The sequence below is a fragment of the Mobula hypostoma genome, chromosome X1, assembly GCF_963921235.1.
Source record: "Mobula hypostoma chromosome X1, sMobHyp1.1, whole genome shotgun sequence".
In the NCBI taxonomy this organism is placed as follows: Eukaryota; Metazoa; Chordata; class Chondrichthyes; order Myliobatiformes; family Myliobatidae; genus Mobula; species Mobula hypostoma.
Window position 1 is genome coordinate 9,147,663 of NC_086128.1, and position 21,232 is coordinate 9,168,894.

Here is a 21,232-nt window from a genome sequence, read left to right on the forward strand (position 1 = left end):
CTAGTGTCTTCCACAGTAAAGACTGATGCAAAATAGTTATTCAGTTCATCTCTCATTTGCTTGTCTCCATTACTATCTCGCCAGTGTCATTTTCCAGTGGTCCAATATCTACTCTCACCTCTCTTTTACTATTTATATATCTGAAAAAAACTTTTGGTATTTTTTTTACCTTTTTGGCTAACTTACCTTTATATTTCATCTTCCATCCCCTATGGTTTATTTTTAGTTTCCTTCTGTTGGTGTTTAAAAAATTCCAAATCCCCTAACTTCCCACTTTTTGGTCTACTACTATACACTACCTCTGCTTGTAAACCAACATCCCTCTCCTCAGCCCTATCACTGCAGTTCCCATCAACTTGCCAAATTAGTTCAAACCCTCCCCAACACCTCCAGCAAACCTGCCCACAAGGATTTTGGTTCCTTCAGGTTCAGGTGTAGCCTATCCCTTTTGTACAGGTCACACCTTCCCCATAAGAGGTCCCAATGATCGAGAAATCTGAACCCCTGCCCCCTGCACCAGCTCCTCACTCATTTGTCTGTACCATCATTCTATTTTTGCCCTTCATTGAACAGAAATAGGTTTAGAAAGCGCTGTCCTGCATCAACCATGTTGGGGGAAGCAGCATTGAATTCTCTTGTACAAGAGCACCAGCATGGTCTGGCAGCTAAGTTCCAGTTTAAGGAGAACTGCCAGCCTATGTTTTACAAGGCCCATCCAGTGCCATATGCGGTGGGCTCAGAGGTAGAAGAACCTGATCAACTGCAGAGAGCAGATCTCCTCAGTTGGCAGATTTGTGGCAAGTAGTGTCAGGCCATGAATGTTTGGTACCAGAGATAAAGTCTACATGTGAATCTCACAGGAAGAAAACTGGCTACTGGCTGTGTCCGGCTTGTCACGGTCAAGTAGGTGAGCTTGAGCTGACAGACTGACGAATTGCGATGTGACATTTGGGTTATATTGCTAGCGAATTGGCGGGAGACACTGGGAAGCTACAGCAGTTCCCTCTGCTGATGAAGCCAGCGTGCCAGCAGATGAACCAATGGACTCTACATCAAGAGAAGAGGAAATTTACAGCCCAGTGCCCTCAACATTAGCTAACCAGGAAAGCACAGAGGGAAGCTACCACACTACCCCCGCAGCGTTCTACAAAGGTATGCCGGTCAGCTGATGGTACCAAGCAGGGATATACATTTCACCATTTTTCACCGTTTACTCACTTACTCCTTCCTCTGCGGTTCTCATCGACAGGGGGCAGGGATGTGTCAAATCATACTGATTGTGAGAATGTGGTGAGTGTGGATGCGGCCATTTGATAGCACAATGAATCGATTGGGCCTCCTATGCAAGGAGGGCTTTCTCTTTTTGGCGCAGGCTTTCTAGCGTGCACGTTTTTTGTCTCAGTAGGCCCAGTTCGTCAGTTCCACACTGTAAGCTGTCCGGCGTGTACTGTTACTAACATTACAAGTAAAAACGTTAAACAATACTACTCCATTGTCATTCTTGCACCGCGCATATGTAACAAGAAGGGTGAAGTATAGACCAATGGTTCTTACTGAAATTGTAAGTTTATCTTCTCAAACAGAGGATAGATGACTCCTTCAAACAATGGCAACAGCAACAGCACAAAGAATACGTTCAGGGTCTAGAACAGAGTAGAAACATGGAGGTAAAGGGTGCAAAGTAAATCAGAATAACCTCTGCAGACTGTGGGAACGCTGAAGCTCCAGGGCTGGGTGATGAAGCCCATGTTCTTCTCTTGCCAACCAAGCCTTTACCTCAGCTCACTGTGACTCTGGGGATCGGGTCACTTTCCCACTCACTTCTGGGTTCACATCCCTCCCCCAATGAGAGGTTCACACCTCTCCCTCCCCCCTTTGATTGGTTGACATCCCCTCCCTTTGAGTCTGCTGTTCACCCTTTCAGGCTGTGAGTTTCAGATTCCCACCACACTTCGTTTAAGCAAAATTTCCCCTCCTCCCACTGATACATCTACTAATTACTTTAAATCTCTGCCCCCTTTTTTTTTGCTTCGTGCTAAGAAAACAGTAAATGGGACAGCCCTGTTTAGGCTCTTCACAACTTTATACATCTCAATTCAATTTGTTTGCCAAAGCCTCCTCTATTCCTGAGAAAACAGCTCCAGCGTATTCAATTTTTCCATGAAGCGAACATTTTATAGAATGGGCAATGTTCTCATTAACCTGGAGGAAAAAGCTATAGATGTTGGAAATCTGAAGAGAAGTTATTGGCCTGAAATAATTACCTGGTTTTCTCTGCACAGATGCTACCTGAGCTACTGAGTGCTTCCAACAATGTATGTCTTCAGTTAGCTCATATCTGCCTTAGATATGGGCCAAACAGGTAAATCAGCCAAGCTTGGATAGGAATCATTGATTAGTTGCACTGAAGAGCCTGTTTCTGTGCGGTACGACTTTATCTCCCTTATGCTCTCTGAATTGCAGTTTCATCTTTCCCATGATGTGAATAAAACTGTCTACAATAAATGAGCTCTGGCCTTAGAAGCATTGTACACTGTCTCAGCAAAACCTCACAGTTCTTATGCTCTGGTTAATAAAAGAAAGGATCCTATATGCTTTTTAAACCATGTAATTATCTGTTCTGCTACTTCTAAGTATCCATGAATGTACTTTCAAAGGTCTCTCTCTTCCTCGACATCATTCACTTATTGTACAATCCCTACCTTACCAAATGCATTACTTCATCTACCTCTGCATTAAGTTCCATTTTCCACTTCTCTGCCCAACCAACCAGACTATCTAAGTCTTCAGAACTGGAATCGGAAGAGGTTTATTATTATAATTATCATTATTATAGCCAATCATTTTCAATTCCAATTGCAAATCTTCCTGCAGATGAGAGCTCACCTTCTCTATGTCAACCACACTGCCAGTATTTGTATTACATGGAGACATAGAGAAGTACAGCTCAGAAACAGGCCCTTCAGCCCATCCAGTCCATGCTGAACCATTTAAACTGCCTACTCCCATCGACTTGCATGTCCCTATGGACCATAGCCCTCTATAACCCTAACATCCTTGTATCTATTCAAACTTTTCTTAAATGTTGAAATCAAGCTTGCATGCACCACTTGCGCTGACAGCTCATTCCACACTCTCACCACCCTCTGAGTGAAGAAGTTTCCCCTCATGTTCCCCTTAAACTTTTCACCTTTCACCCTTAACCCATGGCCTGTAGTGGTAGTCCCACCCAACCTCAAAGGAGAAAGCCTGCTTGCATTTACCCTATCTATACCCCTCATAATTTTGTATATCTCTATCAAATCTCCTCTCAATCTTCTACATTCCAAGAAATAAAGTCCTAACCTATTCAAACTTTCCTTATAACTCAGTTTCTCCAGTCTTGGCAACATCCTTATAAATTTTCTCTGTATTCATTCAACCTTATTTACATCTTTCCTGGGGGTGGTTAACCAAAACTGGACACTATACTCTAAAATTAGACCTTACCAATGTCCTATACAACTTCAACATAGCATTCCTTCTTCTGTACTTAAAACTTTGATTTATGAAGTTGATCCCTTTGTTCTACTGCACTCCTCAGCACCCCATCGTTCTCTGTGTAAGGCCTACCCTGGTTGGTCCTATCTAAGTGCAAAACCTCGCACTTTCTGCATTAAATTCCATCTGCCACTTTTCAGCCCATTTTTCCAACTTCTCTAGATCCCACTGATAGTCTTCCTCACTGTCCACTACATTCCCAGTCTTGGTATCATCTGCAAATTTGCTGATCTAGTTAACCACGTTATCATTCAGATTGTTGATATAGATGACAAACAACAAAGGACCCAGCACCGATCCCTGTGGCACTCCACTAGTCACAGACCTTCAGTCAGAGTGGCAACTATCTACTACCACTCTCTGGCTTCTCCCACAAAGCAAGTGTCTAATCCAGTTTACTACGTCATCTTGAATGCCAAGCAACTGAACCTTATTGACTAACTTCCCATGCATGACCTTATCAAGTGCCTTGCTAAAGTCCATGTCGATGACTTCCACTGCCTTGCTTTCATCCACCTTCCTGGTAACATCCTCAAAAAACTCTGAGATTAGTAAGACACGACCTACCACAAACAAAGCCATGTTGACTGTCCCTAATCAATCCCTGTCTATCCAAATACCTTCCAACAAGTTTCCCACAACTGATGTCAGACTCACTGGCCTACAATTTCCTGGTTTATGTTTAGAGCCTTTCTTAAACAGCAGAACAACATTAGCTATCCCCTAGTCTTCTGATAGCTCACCTGTCACTAAGGAGATTTAAATATCTCTGCTAGGGCCCCTGCAATTTCTGCACTTGCCACCCACAAGGTCCAAGAGAACACCTTGTCAGGCCCTGGGGATTTATCCACCCTGATTTGTCTCAAGACAGCAAACCAGGAAGTTGATGCTGCTTTGGCTCATTTCTGTAGACTCTGTGTCCATCTCCTGAGTAAATACAGATGCTAAAAATTCATTTAAGATCTCCCCCATCTCTTTGGGCTCCACACATAGATTATCATTCTGATCTTCCAGAGGACCAATTTTGACCCTTGCAATCCTTTTGCTCTCATCTGTAGGATCCTTTAGGATTCTCCTTCATCTTGTCTGCTAGGGCAACCTCATGCTTTCTTTTAGCCCTCCTGATTTCTTCCTTAAGTGTTCATTTGCATTTCTTATACTCCATAAGCACCTCATTTGTTCCTACCTGCCTATACCTGCTATGCACCTCCTTTTTTTCTTAATCAGGGTCTCAATATCTCTTGAAAACCAAGGTTCCCTAAACCTGTTGTCTTTACCTGTTATCCTGAATGGCACATACAAGCTTTATACTCTCAAAATTTCACTTTTGGCGGCATCCCACTTGCCAAGTACACCTTTACCAGAAAATAACCTGTCCCAATCTACATTAGCCAGATCCTCTCTGATCCCACCAAAATTGGCCTTTCTCCAGCCCTTCACTTCACTTCACCTGTGAGTCGGCTGGGGTGATATACTGCGTCCGGTGCTCCCAATGTGGCCTTCTATATATTGGCGAGACCCGACGCAGACTGGGAGACCGCTTTGCTGAACACCTACGCTCTGTCCGCCAGAGAAAGCAGGATCTCCCAGTGGCCACAAATTTTAATTCCACATCCCATTCCCATTCTGACATGTTTATCCACGGCCTCCTCTACTGTAAAGATGAAGCCACACTCAGGTTGGAGGAACAACACCTTATATTCCGTCTGGGTAGCCTCCAACCTGATGGCATGAACATCGACTTCTCTAACTTCCGCTAAGGCCCCACCTCCCCCTCGTACCCCATCTGTTACTTATTTTTATGCACACATTCTTTCTCTCACTCTCCTTTTTCTCCCTCTGTCCCTCTGAATATACCTCTTGCCCATCCTCTGGGTCCCCCCCCCCCCGCCTTGTCTTTCTTCCCGGAGCTCCTGTCCCATGATCCTCTCGTATCCCCTTTTGCCTATCACCTGTCCAGCTCTTGGCTCTATCCCTCCCCCTCCTGTCTTCTCCTATCATTTTGGATCTCCCCCTCCCCCTCCAACTTTCAAATCCCTTACTCACTCTTCCTTCAGTTAGTCCTGACGAAAGGTCTCGGCCCAAAACATCGACTGTACCTCTTCCTAGAGATGCTGCCTGGCCTGCTGCGTTCACCAGCAACTTTGATGTGTGTTGCTTTCTCCAGCCCTTCTGTCACTTGCCCTGTCTCATTCCTTAATAGCAGATCCAGTATCACACACTCCCTCATTAGGACTTCTATGTACTGATGAAGGAAACTTTCCTGAAAACATTTGAAAAGCTCTATCCCATCTAGCCCTTTTTCAGTATGGGATTCCCAGTCACTATGGGGAAAGTTAAAATCACCTGCTATAACAATTTTATATTTCTTGCAGAATTCTGCAAGCTCACTACAAATTTGTTCCTCTAAATCCCTCGGACTGTTGCGTGGTCTGTAATATAGTCCCATTAACGTGGTCATACCTTTCCTATTTCTCAGTTTCACCCATAATGCCTCACTAAACAAGTTCTCCGATCTGTCCTGACTGAGCACTGCTGTGACATTTTCCCTGACTAGTAAAGCCACCCTTCCTCCTTTAATCCCTCCCACTGTCATGTCTAAAGCAAAAGAACCCCGGAATATCGAGTTGCCAGTCCTGCCTCTCCTGCAAGCAAGCTTCACTGATGGCTACAATGCCATAATCCCAGATGTTGATCCGTGCCCCAAGCTCATCTGCTTTTCCTACAATATTTCTTGCATTGAAACATATGCAGCTCAGGACACTAGTTGCAGCATGCTTAACCTTTTGATTCCTGACTTTGTCTGATGTCTTGCCAACATCTGTCTCCACAACCTCTCCTCTAACTGTTCTGACACTCTGGTTCCCATCTCCCTGCAACCCTAGTTTAAACCCCACCGTGCAGCGTTAACAAACCTTTCTGCTAGGATATTAGTTTCCCCCTCCAGTTCAGGTGCAAACCATCCCTCCTGTATAGGTCCCACCCTCCCTGGAAGAGAGCCCAATGATCCAAAAATCCAATGTCCTCCCTCCTACACCAATTCCTTGATGAAATGTTTAAGTCTGAATCAATAATATCTACAACTAGTAGCAAGAGATTAAGCATTGAGCCCTGTGACTTCCCACTGGTAGAAACCTTCCAGTTACAAAAGTTCCCACCAAGAATGGTCCTTTACTTCAAGCTGCTGAACTAACTTTGGATCCAATTTTCCAATCTCCCTTGAATCCCATGAATTTTTTTTGATTAGCCAGCCACAGGGGACGTTGTCAAAAAACTTTCTGAAGTCCATGTAGGCAAAGTGCCACGTGAGACTTCTTCACGAGCTACGAGCCCATGGTATTAAAGGAAAGATTCTAGTATGGATAAAGCAGTGGCTGATTGGCAGGAGGTAAAGAGTGGGAATGAAAGGAGCCTTTTCTGGTTGGCTGCCGGTAACTAGTGGTGTTCCCCGGGGTCTGTGTTGGGACCGATTCTTTCTACGTTATATGTCAATGATTTGGATGACAGAATTGATGGCTTTATTGCAAAGTTTTCAGACAATACAAAGATAGGTGGAGGGGAAGGTAGTTTTGAGGAAGAAGAGAGTCTACAGAAGGACTTGGACAGATTAGGAGAGTGGGCAAAGAAGTGGCAGATAGAATACAATGTTGAGATGTGTATGGTCATCCACTTTGGTAGAAGAAATGAAAGGGTTAACTATTTTCTATATGGAGAGAAAATTCAAAAATCTGAGGTACAAAAGGACTTGGGAGTCCTTGTGCAGGTTTCTCTAAAGGCTAATTTGTAGGTTGAGTCTGTGGTGAAAAAGACAAATGCACTAGAACATAAAAGCAAGGATGTAATGTTGAGACTTTATAAAGCATTGGTGAGGCCTCACTTGGAGTATTGTGAGCAGGTTTGGGCTGTTTATCTTAGAAAGGATGTGCTGAAACTGCAGAGTGTTCAAAGGAAGTTCACGAAAATGATTCCAGTATTGAATGACTTGTCAGATGAAGAGTGTTTGATAGCTCTGGGCCTGTATTCACTACAATTCAGAAGAATGAGGGTGACCTCATTGAAACTTCCTGAATGGTGGAAGGCCTTGACAGAGTGGATGTGAAGAGGATGTTTCCTATGCTGAGAGAGTCTAAGACCAGATGATGCAGCCTCAGAATAGAAGGGTGCCCTTTTAGAACTGAGATGAGGATGAATTTCTTTAGCCAGAGATCAGTGAATCTATGGAATTCTTTGCCACAGGCAGCTTGGAGGCCAAATCTTTATGTATACTTAAGGCAGAGCTTGATAGATTCTTGACTGGTCAGGGCATGAAGGGATATGGGGGGCGGGGAGGCAGGAGACTGGGTCTGAGAGGAAAACTGGATCAGCCATGATGAAATTGCAGAGCAGACTCGATGGCCTAAATCTGCTTCTATATTTTATGATCTTATGGTCTTATTCTGATGCTTCAGGGGCTTTTTGTAGTCCTAAGTTCTTATTGTCTTCCTTTTCCTACCTTATCATACCCCCTTTTGGCCTTATGGATCAGGGGCTCCAGATTTGGCTGTCCCTCCCTGTATCTTTGTGGAAATACTCAGCTTGTGCTCCTCGAATCTCCTCATATGCCTGCCACTGAGCTACTTCAGTTCATTTTTAAATGCTTTCTTAAATGCTTGCCCTATCCCTGCTTAACCCTACTTCATCCTCTGCCACTTTCCCGAACTATATTAAATTAAACTGATTTATGAACATCATCTCAGCTGCCCAACTTCATTCTCGAAAACTGAATCCCCAAACCCACCTTCCTCTTGTCAACCTTGCTCTAAACTGGCATATAAACTTCACTGCAGTTTAAGAATTCTATGTCATCTATACCTTTTATACCACTGAGTACATCCCAGTTAGATTTGGGTAATTAAATATCCCACTTTCACTACACTGGTCACTTCCCATATATCACAAATTTCCCTCCTCTCTCTGCGACTTCTCTCAACTCTCTGGAAGTCTCCAATGTACTTCAGAAATGCCATTCTCTTTTCAACTCATAAAACCTCCTGTGGTATTTCCTTCTAACCTATCAAAAAGCTGTCATTTATCGAACTAACATTGAGAACACTCCTCCCTGTATTATCTAGTACCCCACCATTTCATCTGAAAAACTCTTCAGCCTGAATGTTAAACAGCCAGCCCGTCCCCTTTTTAAATCATACTTTAGTGAAAGCTATAGATATAGTTAGTGAATGAGCTAAATACACTGAAAATAAAAGAGAAATATAAATCAAGATGGAGAGGCGTGAATCAGTTGTAAGAAGGAGAGGGTATAAGACCCAGAGACGTGGGAAGAGGGATAAAATCCCAAAGAAGTAAGTGAACTCTAGAGCCACAGAGTGGGGCATGGACCCCAAAATCATGGTCTGACTAAACCATAGTCAGAGGGCAAATGGCATGATGTCCAGATTAATAGATGTGAATCAGGAAACTCAGAGTCACAAGAAGGAAGTCTGACTCTGCTTCACATCATCTGCCTTATGTACTTTTTCCCCTTTTGTCTGTTGTCCACCTACAAAATTCTTCTAAGAGCCCCCACCCTTTCAGCTCTGCCTGCACTTTTCCGAAGCTTTCTTCAGGTCCCTAATAAACTCCTCAACATCCCTGGAGTTCATGTTTCACTCTGACCCTCCAGGGGTGAATGACACTCAACCTCTGACTCAAGAGTTCATGTCGCTCTCTCTCAAGCTCCAGAGCTCATGCCCATTGCCTGCTAATGTGAGGCTCTGCGTCTCTTGTCCTCTTCCTTTACCTCTCGGATTCATGCCCTCACGCTATTTGTGTGTTAGACCTTTGATAACGCAATCTAAATCTGATGCATACAGCCCACTAAACTGCACCCCCCCCCCAACAGCATCCAGGCAATGTCCTGGGATGCATTAGCTCAGCACTCTGTCAGAGCATTTAAAGCATTGTCCCCGTACTTTCAATCAACTTACACCCTTGGCCCTGTCACCACTGAGAGACCTAAGGTAGCCATACCTGTAATTGGTCAGGTTTCAGTTCAAGCGAACCCACATTGCGATTCATCTCCTGGGCCTGAAGGGTCCACCGTGAGCCCTGCTGCTCATAGAGGGCCCAGTACATTGGCAGCAAGAGGAATAACGCCAACAAGTTGTACAGGCGCTTTGCATCGCTGATTATCTTTTTCTGAAACACAATAAATTTGAGCAACAAAAGTAATATCAGTATCTCATTTCAACCAAATTACCATGTTTTGGAATTGGGGCATTGCCTCCCCTTCTCTCTCAAAACCTGACTACCACCTGCCCATTAGAAAATGTTAAAAATAATTGCTTCAACTGATACAAAGTCAAAATCGGGTTTATCGTTATGTGCACAAGTACATATATGCACAGGTGTAATGAAAGATTTAGCTACAACAGCATCACAGGTGCATAGTATCATATAAATAGCATGCATAAGAAAAACATAAATTATACCATATTTTTATGAGGAAATGCAATTAGAACAAGATGTAATTTATTTCCATGGGGTATTACAAATCAGTTCAATCCAGGAGAAACAGAAATGCTGAAAATGGAAGTGGGTACAGGTATGCCCTCTTCTTATTATTGCCATCAGGAAGAAGGTACAGAGCCTGAAGAACCACACTCAGCATTTGGAGAACAACATCAGATTTCTGAACAGTCTATGAACCTATCAACACCCCCTCACTGTTTTGTTCGATTTATTTACTTTGTATGTATTCGTATATATAATTTTTAATATATTGCTCTGTACTGCTGCCGCAAAACAGATTTCACAACATATGTCAGTGATATTAAATGTGATTATGATTCTGATTTTGATTATGTGTTTCAGCCCTTTGACACCAACAATACTGACAATCCAAATTCAGGACCCTGAACCTACTTTCTCCCCTTTTCCTAAGAACTGAGCCGTATGGCCCACTGAGTCTGCTTCGCCATTCTATCATGGCTGGTTTATTATGCCTCTCAACCCCATTCTCCTGCCTTCAGTAAGTCATTGCTACTCCTGTCCTCAAATCCTTTCATTATGAAAGCCAATGGCCCGCTGCACCAACATGTTTACTTCCTTCAACCAGATTGTGCATTTAGATTGTGCCCTTTGTTGTCTCAGCATGTCCTAAATCCACAGAAACTCAGGAGCCAATTCAGTAAGTTCCCTTTAACAGCCATGTGGTAATGTCTAGACCTTCGGTAGTACTGTTATTTGCAGGTTAAACATAGGCTGTGACTCCAGGAGATTCACCCTGATGTCCATTCAGCCCATCTGCCCTGGGATCCTTGGCAAGAGGACAGGCAGGATTTTGGTTTAATGTCTTAAGCCACAAATGGTCCCTGATGGACATACTGAATTGTCGTCTGGGTCCTGGAGCCTATGAAATTCAGAGTTTATGAGCAATACTTTGTGGCACCTATCCTCCATCAATCCCTTTGGGAAACTGAAAAGTTGAGAAGTGTTATCACCAAATACATCTGCAAGATTGACTGGGATTGACTTTCACTCAGTACCCATTTTCAGGCAGGGTGTGAGGCATTCAGCAACACAAGGAGCCCAACTCTTCAGCACAAAGGGAACATTCAGGACAGAAAGTTAATACAAATAGAAGTAACAGACAATTAATAGCAAGGTGTTCACTGGGTGATACTGCATCAGACCTGCACCCCTCTGCCCCTTCAGTCTCTCCCACCAGCCTCTCACCCCCAGCAGAATTTAAAAGATGTTTGCAAGAGATAGAGATCCCCAGGAGAGCAGGAACCTTTCCCAAATAGCTCTACCAATGCTTATCTGAGCCAGGAGTGTAAAGAACGATCATTCAATGCAGCTGGTGACACACACTGACTTTACACCATGTTCCGTACAGTACCATTCATGGCAACAGTGTAAGTACCTCCCACTGCTGCCTTCACAATATATATTGCTGGTATTCTAGAGGGCATTACTGTACACAAAGTTACCTACCTCATAGCTTGGGTCAGCCCAGTCCAACCAATGGTCTTTAGCTTTCTCCTTCCTCTTATTCATCAACCATTTGATCTTGTTTTTGAGAGCACTCTGTATAACCCAAACAGCACATGGTTAGTCCATTGAGTAGTCAGGTATAATTCGTCCAATCTAAAGACAGCTAATAGATAGGTGCTCATCCCACTGTACACCCATTGTACAGCATGTGATTCACAGCATGCTTATTGAAGGTGGTCTTGAGCTCATCAAGGACATTGGGGGTGCAACTGGATCAACAATGTGTGTAAAATATAGATTAGAGCTCACTCCACATCACCTACATAAGACCTTAAAATTCACAGTCGGAGAGGGTTAGTTACACAGTATAACTCCGTCTTCTGTCACTATTAGTGCATGCATTATGGGTTAGACAAGCTTATCTTACACTCCCCTTGTGCCAGTTCACCAGAGGTCCCAGACAGAGTAAAGTTTCTTTGACATTTCCCTTTCAAACACTCACAGTGTTAGTTTAAATCTGTTTAAATATGGAACAGTATTGCCCATTCTTACATTCTGAGTACAAGGTAAACACGTTTCACTTACACAAACTTCCTTTCAGACAATTTTTGAAATCAAGGATGTGGAGTTGACACTGAAAAATGGCACTGAGGTCAATGATCAGTCATGATGTCATTTCATGCTGATCAGGCAAAAGAGGGGCTGAATGGCCTACTCCTGCTTCTGTTTCTCATGTTTTTATCATTATTTGAATAATCCTGCTTCACAAGCTATATAGAGCTATTTCCACACTACCCATTCAAACACACACCATGCACAACTTCAGCACAGCAAAGACAAAGTGAAGCTCTAACGTTGACTATATGTTTATGATACCATATGATTAAAACACCATTGGAGCAAATTCTTCAAGGGCTTAGTACAGAGGAAAGCTCCTTCAATGCTGCCCAAACAATCACTCAGCTACAAATGATAGAGCATAAGGCTTCCCATATACTGTACACTGAGAAATCCAGTTAGATACAGAGTAAAGCTCCTTGTATGCTGACTACTCAATCACTCCCAGCGCAAGCTCAGGACAGATTAGATAGAGAGTAGCACTGCTTCTATATGGTTCTTATAAATATTATATAAATATGACTAGTAAGAGATCATCATTAGTCAGATACCAAGTAACACACCTTCAAAACTATTCTTTAAAGTACACTTTTCATTCAGTTACTGACAATGAAAGGTCATTACCGGTTAAAAAGAGAATAAAGTTCCATTGAAAGTGTCCATCAATCATTCCCAGTAGAAATTCATCAATGACTACCACCCAGAGGCTCTGACTACGGTCCAGAGGATCTGACATAAACCACCGTGAAGTGCTTAGAGAGGCTGGACATGGCACGCATCAACTTCAACTTTCCAGACAACCTCAAATCACTGCAATTCACCTACTGCTGAAATAGGACTATGGCAGACACTAGCTGCCTGTCCCTACACTCATCTCTGGAGTATCTGGACAGCAAAGTCATGCATGTTTTACTATTGTTTATTGATTACAGTTCTACTTTCAATACTATAGTTCCAGGCAAATTCATCACCAAACTCCAGACCCTGAGACTGGGAGTTAATGCCTCCCACTGCAACTGGATCCTTAACTTCCTGACCAACAGATCACAATCAATAAGGAGAGGCAGCAACACCTCCGCCACAATAATTCTAAACACTGGTGCTTCACAAGGTTGTGTCCATAACAGCCTACCCTGTTCCCTGTACACTCATGACACACGAGTCAGAGCACAGGAAGGAGAAAGAGAGTTTGGTAACATGGGGTCATGATGACAACCATCAAGTCAGCAAAACAAATAAGCAGGTCATTGACTTCAGAAAGAGAGTGGTGTATAAGCTCATTTCTACATCAACAATACTGAGGTTGAGACGGTTGAAAGCTTCAAGTTCCAAGATGTGGACATACTAATAGTACAACCACATTGATAACACAGCCAAGAAATTTCACCAACGACTCTACTTCCTCAGGAATCTCAAGAAATTTGGCATGTCCGTGCCAATACTTATCAATTTTTTTCAATGAACCATAGAAAGCATCCTGTCTGAATGCATAACAAGCAACACACATAAAAGTTGCTGGTGAACACAGCAGGCCAGGCAGCATCTCTAGGAAGAGGTACAGTCGACGTTTCAGGCCAAGACCCTTCGTCAGGACTAACTGAAAGAAGAGCTAGTAAGAGATTTGAAAGTAGGAGGGGGAGGGGGAGATCCAAAATGATAGGAGAAGACAGGAGGGGGAGGGATGGAGCCAAGAGCTGGACAGTTGATTGGCAAAAGGGATATGAGAGGATTATGGGAGAGGAGGCCCAGGGAGAAAGAAAAGGGGAAGGGGGGAAGCCCAGAGGATGGGCAAGGGATATAGTGAGAGGGACAGAGGGAGAAAAAGGAGAGAGAGAGAAAGAATGTGTGTATATAAATAAATCAATAACGGATGGGGTACGAGGGGGAGGTGGGGCCTTAGAGGAAGTTAGAGAAGTCAATGTTCATGCCATCAGGTTGGAGGCTACCCAGACAGAATACAAGGTGTTGTTCCTCCAACCTGAGTGTGGCTTCATCTTTACAGTAGAGGAGGCCGTGGATAGACATGTCAGAATGGGAATGGGATGTGGAATTAAAATGTGTGGCCACTGGGAGATCCTGCTTTCTCTGGCGGACAGAGCGTAGGTGTTCAGTAAAGTGGTCTCCCAGTCTGCGTCGGGTCTCGCCAATATATAGAAGGCCACATTGGGAGCACCGGACGCAGTATATCACCCCAGCCGACTCACAGGTGAAGTGTCGCCTCACCTGGAAGGACTGTCTGGGGCCCTGAATGGTGGTAAGGGAGAAAGTGTAAGGGAATGTGTAGCACTTGTTCCGCTTACACGGATAAGTGCCAGGAGGGAGATCAGTGGGGAGGGATGGGGGGGACGAATGGACAAGGGAGTCGCGTAGGGAGCAATCCCTGCAGAATGCAGAGGGGGGGGAGGGAAAGATGTGCTTAGTGGTGGGATCCCTTTGGAGGTGGCGGAAGTCACGGAGAATAATATGTTGAACAAATTTCACGACACATGCCAGTGATGAGAAACCTGATTCTGATTCTGATTTTGATTCTGATTGTAATATACACTGGCTTGTCATGTGCCTTCGTTAGAGGTGCTGATCGTTTAGGTTGCCGATATAGGACCAGATCAGCAAGCTGGTGCCCAATGACAGAACTTGTTCTCTCTTTATTTAGGACTCAGGTACACAGAGAGTTGAAGAAAATTTTAACCCTACGAATCTAGGCCAGGACTGATCTAAGGTTCCTAAAATAGAACATCGATATGAAACACACCGCACATTTACATTACCAAAGCATTTCAGAAATTTACTAACAATGAATGGACTGTTTTGAAACGTGTTGAATTCGCTCCCTGTTCCACTGGTCAGGAAGCTGTGTGTAGGTGCACAGTGTATCACTTACTCTTGAGGCAGAGGCCACTTTACAGAACATGTTTCCAGTTGGTGGGTAGATCTTGTAACTGAAAGTGCCCAGTCCAAAAACCACTGGAAAACAGGACAGTTTGCATCAAAGAGGATTCATTCTCTGTTACTTAGTATGATTACAGAACACTTTATTTCTCCCTCTCCACTTCCCACTGACACAGTAGTCAATGCTGCTGCTTACATCTCCCAAGAAGCCACAGTACCTTGTCCCATGCTAACGTTGGTCCTGTTTCCTGACAGTCGTTACTTAATAACATCATTATATAATGGTAGCTTCACACTGAATGGAACTTGACCACTGAGGCCCAATTCAGCCCTGGATTAGATGTGAAACCTCACACCACTACATGGCCCTCTTATTTCCATATAGATTTAACAGGAAGCTGAAGGGCAATTTTTTCCAGACAAATGGTGGTCAGATATGGATCAAGCCACCCGAAAGAGTGGTTGAGGCACGTACATTAACAACTTTTAAAATACAATTAGACAGGTATGTATATAAATAGGAAAGGCTTCAAAGGTTATGGGCCAATTGCCAGAAAATGGGAGCGTGGATGGCATGGGCCAGTTGGGCTGAAGGGCCTGTTTCCATGGTGTATAGTTCTATTACTCTATGTCTAGGTGATTCATCTCCTCCTCTGTAACAGCTTCCTCTCACTTACTTTCATCACTTTTCATCTTTATTCAAAATTGCTCTTGAACTTCATCTGACAGTAAGATTTTCATTATGCTTTCCAACTTTCCTTCTTGCCTCTGAGTCTATTCCCCCTCCCCTCCCACTTTCAAATCTCTTACTAGCTCTTATTTCAGTTAGTCCTGACGAAGGGTCTCGGCTGAAACGTCGACTGTACCTCTTCCTATAGATGCTGCCTGGCCTGCTGTGTTCACCAGTGGGGAGTTGTTTTTGAGATTGAAGGCCTGTAACCAATAGTGCTAGTGCTGGATCCACCGTTATTTGTCATTTGGATGACAACGTAGGTGACGTGATCAGCACTGCTTGCGAAAGACAACAATATAGTCGACAGTAACAGAAGTTGTCTAACATTACAACAGGATCTAGATAAACTGGGAAAATGGACTATGAAATGGCAGGTGGTATTTGACTCAGTTAAGTGCAAAGTGGTGTATTTTGGGAAGTTAAACCAAGCCAGGACAGACACAGTGCATAGCAGGGCCCTAGAGAGTGTTGATGTACAGAGGGACCAAAAGATACAGGTACACGGTTCCCTAAAAGTGATGACACATGTAGACAGGGTGGTGAAGAAGGTGTATGACACTCTAGCCTTCATTGGTCAGGGAAATAAATGCAAGAATACAACAGATACAGCTGTACATGACATTGGAGTTTTGTGTGCAGTTCTGGTCATCATACAATGGAACTGTTATGACTAAGCTGGAGGGGGCACTGTAAGGATTCACACTGATGCTACCAGGACTGTAGGACTTGAGTTATAAGGAGAGATTGAATAGCCTGGATTGTTTTTCCTGGAGTGAAAGAGGCTGAGAGGTGACCTTATAGAGGTTTATAAGTCATAGTGTAGATGAGGTGGATGGTCACAGTCAATCCCTGGGGTAGTGGGAGTCTAAAACTGTTTTTGAGGAGAAATATTTAAAGGGGACCTGAGGGGCAACTTTTCCACACAGAGGGTAATGGGTATACAGTATAAAACTGCTAGAGAAAGAGGTGGTGACAGGTACAATTACTGTATCTAAAAGACATTTGGCAAGTTGAAATGAATAGAAAAAGTTTAGAGAGATATGGGACAAACACAGGCAAATAGGACTAGCTACAGCAAAGACATTGGTGTCACAACCAAGGACTCTGTTGTGATGTCTCTGCATCCGCGCAGGCAGGCTGCAGAACAGATTCGGCAATTGAGCTCGAGAGTATGCAGATTCCAGCTAATTAGTGTTTCATTATGGTGATATTTAACTCCCTTCTTTTCATTCTAGTCTTGTCAAGACTTGACCAAAAACACAGCAACATTTACGCTGTATAGATTGAAACTGTAAAGAGGCAGTATTTAGTACTTAGTTATTACTTCCAGCCACAGTGCTGGCATTTAACTTTCAGTTTGAGAGTTTTAGTTAACGGCCCTGTTGGACTAGCAGTTATTGTTTTTCTTTTTCTTTAAACTCTGCAACAGTTCTCATTAAAGTCAGTGAACTGTTAACCCGCTTCAGTTTCTCTCTCTTCACACTTGGACCATATCTGAATGTTTTGACAGTTGGTTAGCATGGATATGTTGGGCTGAAGGGTCTGTTTCTATGCTGTAGTACTATGACTCTGTGTCATGAGGGCAGGTCCAAGTACTGCATTGCTGCCAGCTGAGACATTTTCACCTGCTGGAAACCGGAGCACCTCTGCCCTCACCTTCACTCCACACCACTCCCCATATTGCAGAGTGTGGACTCTCCAACCTGCGTGCAGCTCACTTGGAGCAGACACTCTTAATGTGAAAGGCAAATAAAAAGCAGAATGCAACAGAGGTGCTCTTCCTCTTTGAGTCTTGAGTCTTGGCCCATAACACAAGATTGGGATTATAAGAATTAACAGCTGCAAGTGATGGGAATTTACAAATAGAATAAGAAAGCTTGAGAGAACCAAGAGGCCAATCAGCAGCTTGTTAATCCTTCATTTCAATCAAGAAAGCTGAAGAGGAAGAGTTGAGGAGCCAGATTCAATATTGAGGGAGAGTCAGACAGCTGAACAGTTTACTTGATGCTTTGCCAAGAATCAGGAAATAAATCTAAACAATCAGTTCTTCTTTTAGTATTTTGTTCTAACAAAGGTGGCACAATTGTAGAGCTGCTACTCCAGAACTCCAGTGACCTGGGTTTAATCCTGACTTCTGGTGCTGTCTGTGTGGGGTTTGCATGTTACTCTGTAATTCAGTGTGCCAGATCTCCCCCCCACACACACCCCCAACATCGTAAAGATGTTACAAGTTAGCAGGTTAATTGGCCAGGGTATGTTACTCCTAGGGGAGGTGGGTAGTGTGTTTGTTGTGAGTGTGCGGTGAGCAGATTACAGGGAGAATTTGTGTGGGGATGGATTGGCCTGTGGACTAGTGTAGCCTCAATGGGCTGATTGGCTGTCTTTTGTGTTGCAAGAAAATATGGAAGCATTGACAGACCTGCCTCACCTGCTCTACACTGTGCCCACTGAAAATAGATCCAGCTTACCTAAAGCCACTAATAGAGCTATCGCAGAAACTCCAAATGCAAGGGGGTAGCAGTCTGCATTGAAACAATGGACATCCTCTGTAAGTGGAGAGAAAGAATAATTCATTAGGACAGTAACTATTATCACTTCCACCACAGTCCAGAGTACATGTAAACCAAAATATCCATCTCTCAGTCATCAATGAACTGTAGTTAGACAAAGAGACCACAGAGCAGGCAGTAATAGATGAATGTGGAGTACAGACTGAGATAAGACATTGCTGTGGATTTGGCAAACTGACATAAGATATTAATGCACACAAATACCAATACCCAGTGGTTAGACAAGGTCACATATAGGTTAAATAGTGGAGAACTAGCACCAGATAACCAGACTAACAGGAGCAAAAATGGACCATTTGTAGCTTTGAGCTTGCTCCATGATTCATGGCTGATTTTATTCTGAATTGATCTTGATACTTCCTGTCTTGATCCCCATATCCCTTCATTCCTTTTATTCCTAGAAACCTGAGGATCTCTATCTTGAATACACTAAAATAATAGGCATACAGTTATCTGTAATAAAAAATTCCAAAGATTTATGGCCTTTAGAGCAAAGAAATATGTCCTCATCCTAGTCATCACTGATTGGTTCCTTTTCTGAGACCATATCCCTGTAAGTGTGAGTGTATATTGAAGAACTGAGTGTATAAGGTGGCATCAGCATCTACCAGGCAGAGCTGTTTACTGTAGTTTGAGAATGAGTGTTTTCGGTAAAGAATATCTTGTTCACTCCACTTTAGTCTGAGTGGTGGAACTTGCAAAGAAACCCACGGAAAACACATGGCTAAAGGCTAATTTATACTTGTGCGTTAAATGTACGCCAGAGGTATGGCGTAGCCGCGAACCCTACGCCGTAGTCTAACACTCAGCTCTCCCAGAATGTAACTACGCGTCGTGGTGATGCAGACCGCAACAACTGTGATTGGTCCGCTTGGTAGATCGCATTTCTTCCAACGCTGCAATAGCTTGCCATTGGGCGACTGAAGGGCAGGGAAGGAACTCTGGCTGCAATGCTTTCCATAAAGCTTTACAGACCTCCGAAATTATGGAGGACCCTGTGTTTGACGCCAGTTTGTAGCTAGCTGCTACAGCCTGTTGACTTCCACCTGAAGCTAAAATTCTAATGATGATTGCCAGTCTCTGAGTATACTGTGCATACACTGATGCGATATTAATGGTTGAAGACGATGAACCAAATTGTCAAATCTACCTGCCGACATCCCAAAATATTTGAAATGCACTTCCTCGTCCATGTCTCTCAGTGGCCGGACAAGCACAGAAAATTCAACCTCCTTCAGTTTCAGTCGCCATTGCTTGAAGTTTGAGTTTCTTCGTGTTGAGTTTCAACACGAAGAAACTCAACACAGTGGCATAGAAACCCCACCAACTAGCGTTTTGGCGGTGAATTGCAGCACAACGCAGACACACCAATGCACAAGTATAAATGCTCACAACAGCGTAGCCTGCTTGCGTAGGCTATGACACAAGCTAGTATACACAAGTATAAATCAGGATGAGACGCTTCTGCTGTGTGAGTGACAGGAACCAGAGATCTAACGTCACTGAATGGGATGCCAAAAATGGTAAGAAATGGGTGTGTGCGAAACCTCCGGAAGCTTGAGCAAAGAAAACAGCTTCAGCCTTGCGCCCAGCGCATGGACCATGTAAGGTTGTCCTTTAAAATGAATTGCAAAATTGATGTCACCGAGAAGAGCTGAGAACAAAGTAAAATAATGGCCTATGAGAAGAAGTAATGTAGCTGCCTGTGATAGGGTTGGGAACAAATTAAACATTGTAAAGTCCACAAACTATTACTCAGGTATTAGGTTAGGACGTACTGCCAAAGTCAAGTTGAGTTTACTGTCATCTGCACAAGTATGTATATGCACAGGTGCAATGAAAAACTTACTTACAGCAGCATCACAGGTACAGTGTATCAGATAACGTTCACAAGAAAAACATAAATTTATCATAAGTTATGCAAAATTATGGAGGAAAGAACATAATTAGAACAAGAACAATCAAGGTCCATTGTAGCACAAAGTGGCCATAGTGTTGCTGTGCTGACGGAGTGACTAGGGTTTTGCAGGTTGGTTCAAGAACGAATGGTTGAAGGGAAGCAATTGTTCTTGAAGTTGATGGTGTGGGGCTTCTGTACCTCCTGCCCAATGGTAGCTGCAAGAAGATGGTCCAGGTGGTGAGGATCTTTGATGATAGATGCAGACCCAGAGAGATTGTTTCACATTCAATCCAAAATTGTCAGGAGAATTCAAGTGAAATGAGTGAACATAAAGGGCCCAAAACTTGAGGGAAAAGCAAGAAAGCCACCAGCAGGAAGTTGGAGCCTAGGAATATCTTGGGGGATGAATCAAGATGCAGGCAAGGAACAAGCATACTCTGTGTGCAATGGTGATGTGGTCTTTTTAAAGGCTAAGCAACATTTACACTGTTTGTATTCAAAGGGAAACCAACAGGTATATAGGATATGACGGATAAACAGGAATAGGGTACTAGGATGGCCAAAGATGGGAGGATAAAGTATAGTTAGGGTATGTGTGTGTGTGTGCGTGTGTGATTGGGTGAAGGGATTTAGAATGTACGTCTATTGCACACTCCGGAGCAGAAGGTGGCGGTAATGCACCATTAAGCTGGGTGCCAACCGCTGTAAAGCAAGACATAGACAGACAGAACTGACAGGTCAGGTGAGTGCTAAAGACAAAATTCTGTGGCAGGAGGCCCTGTTGTGGGCGATAGGATAAAACTAACATTTGCATTATCTCCCTCTCAGGAAGTGCAATTGTTATGCATATGTTCGGGAGATACACTGGGCACTGCAGAAGCGATGAGCTGCTGGATATCTATCAAAGATGGTTGGATATGGATACGAGCATGAGAATTGTCACTGGAATTGCAGCACTGTGCTTTGAAAAGCCTAATTGTGTTGGGTAATAAAGACTCCAAATGAAAT

The 21,232-nt window shown here is 43.5% G+C and overlaps 1 protein-coding gene across 3 annotated transcripts in view; it reads right to left on the minus strand.

Annotated features, from left to right (window-relative positions):
- LOC134340609 (solute carrier family 15 member 1-like) overlaps positions 1-21,232 on the minus strand; it is a 168,597-nt gene that overhangs the window by 23,211 nt on the left and 124,154 nt on the right. For all 3 annotated transcript variants that reach the window (XM_063038048.1, XM_063038049.1, XM_063038050.1), the window contains 5 exons: positions 18,223-18,300; positions 15,014-15,096; positions 11,515-11,607; positions 9,547-9,714; positions 1,555-1,643 (listed from right to left, as the gene is read on the minus strand). In XM_063038048.1, the coding sequence (XP_062894118.1) occupies positions 1,555-1,643; positions 9,547-9,714; positions 11,515-11,607; positions 15,014-15,096; positions 18,223-18,300 (511 nt within the window). The remainder of the gene's footprint in view (positions 1-1,554; positions 1,644-9,546; positions 9,715-11,514; positions 11,608-15,013; positions 15,097-18,222; positions 18,301-21,232) is intronic.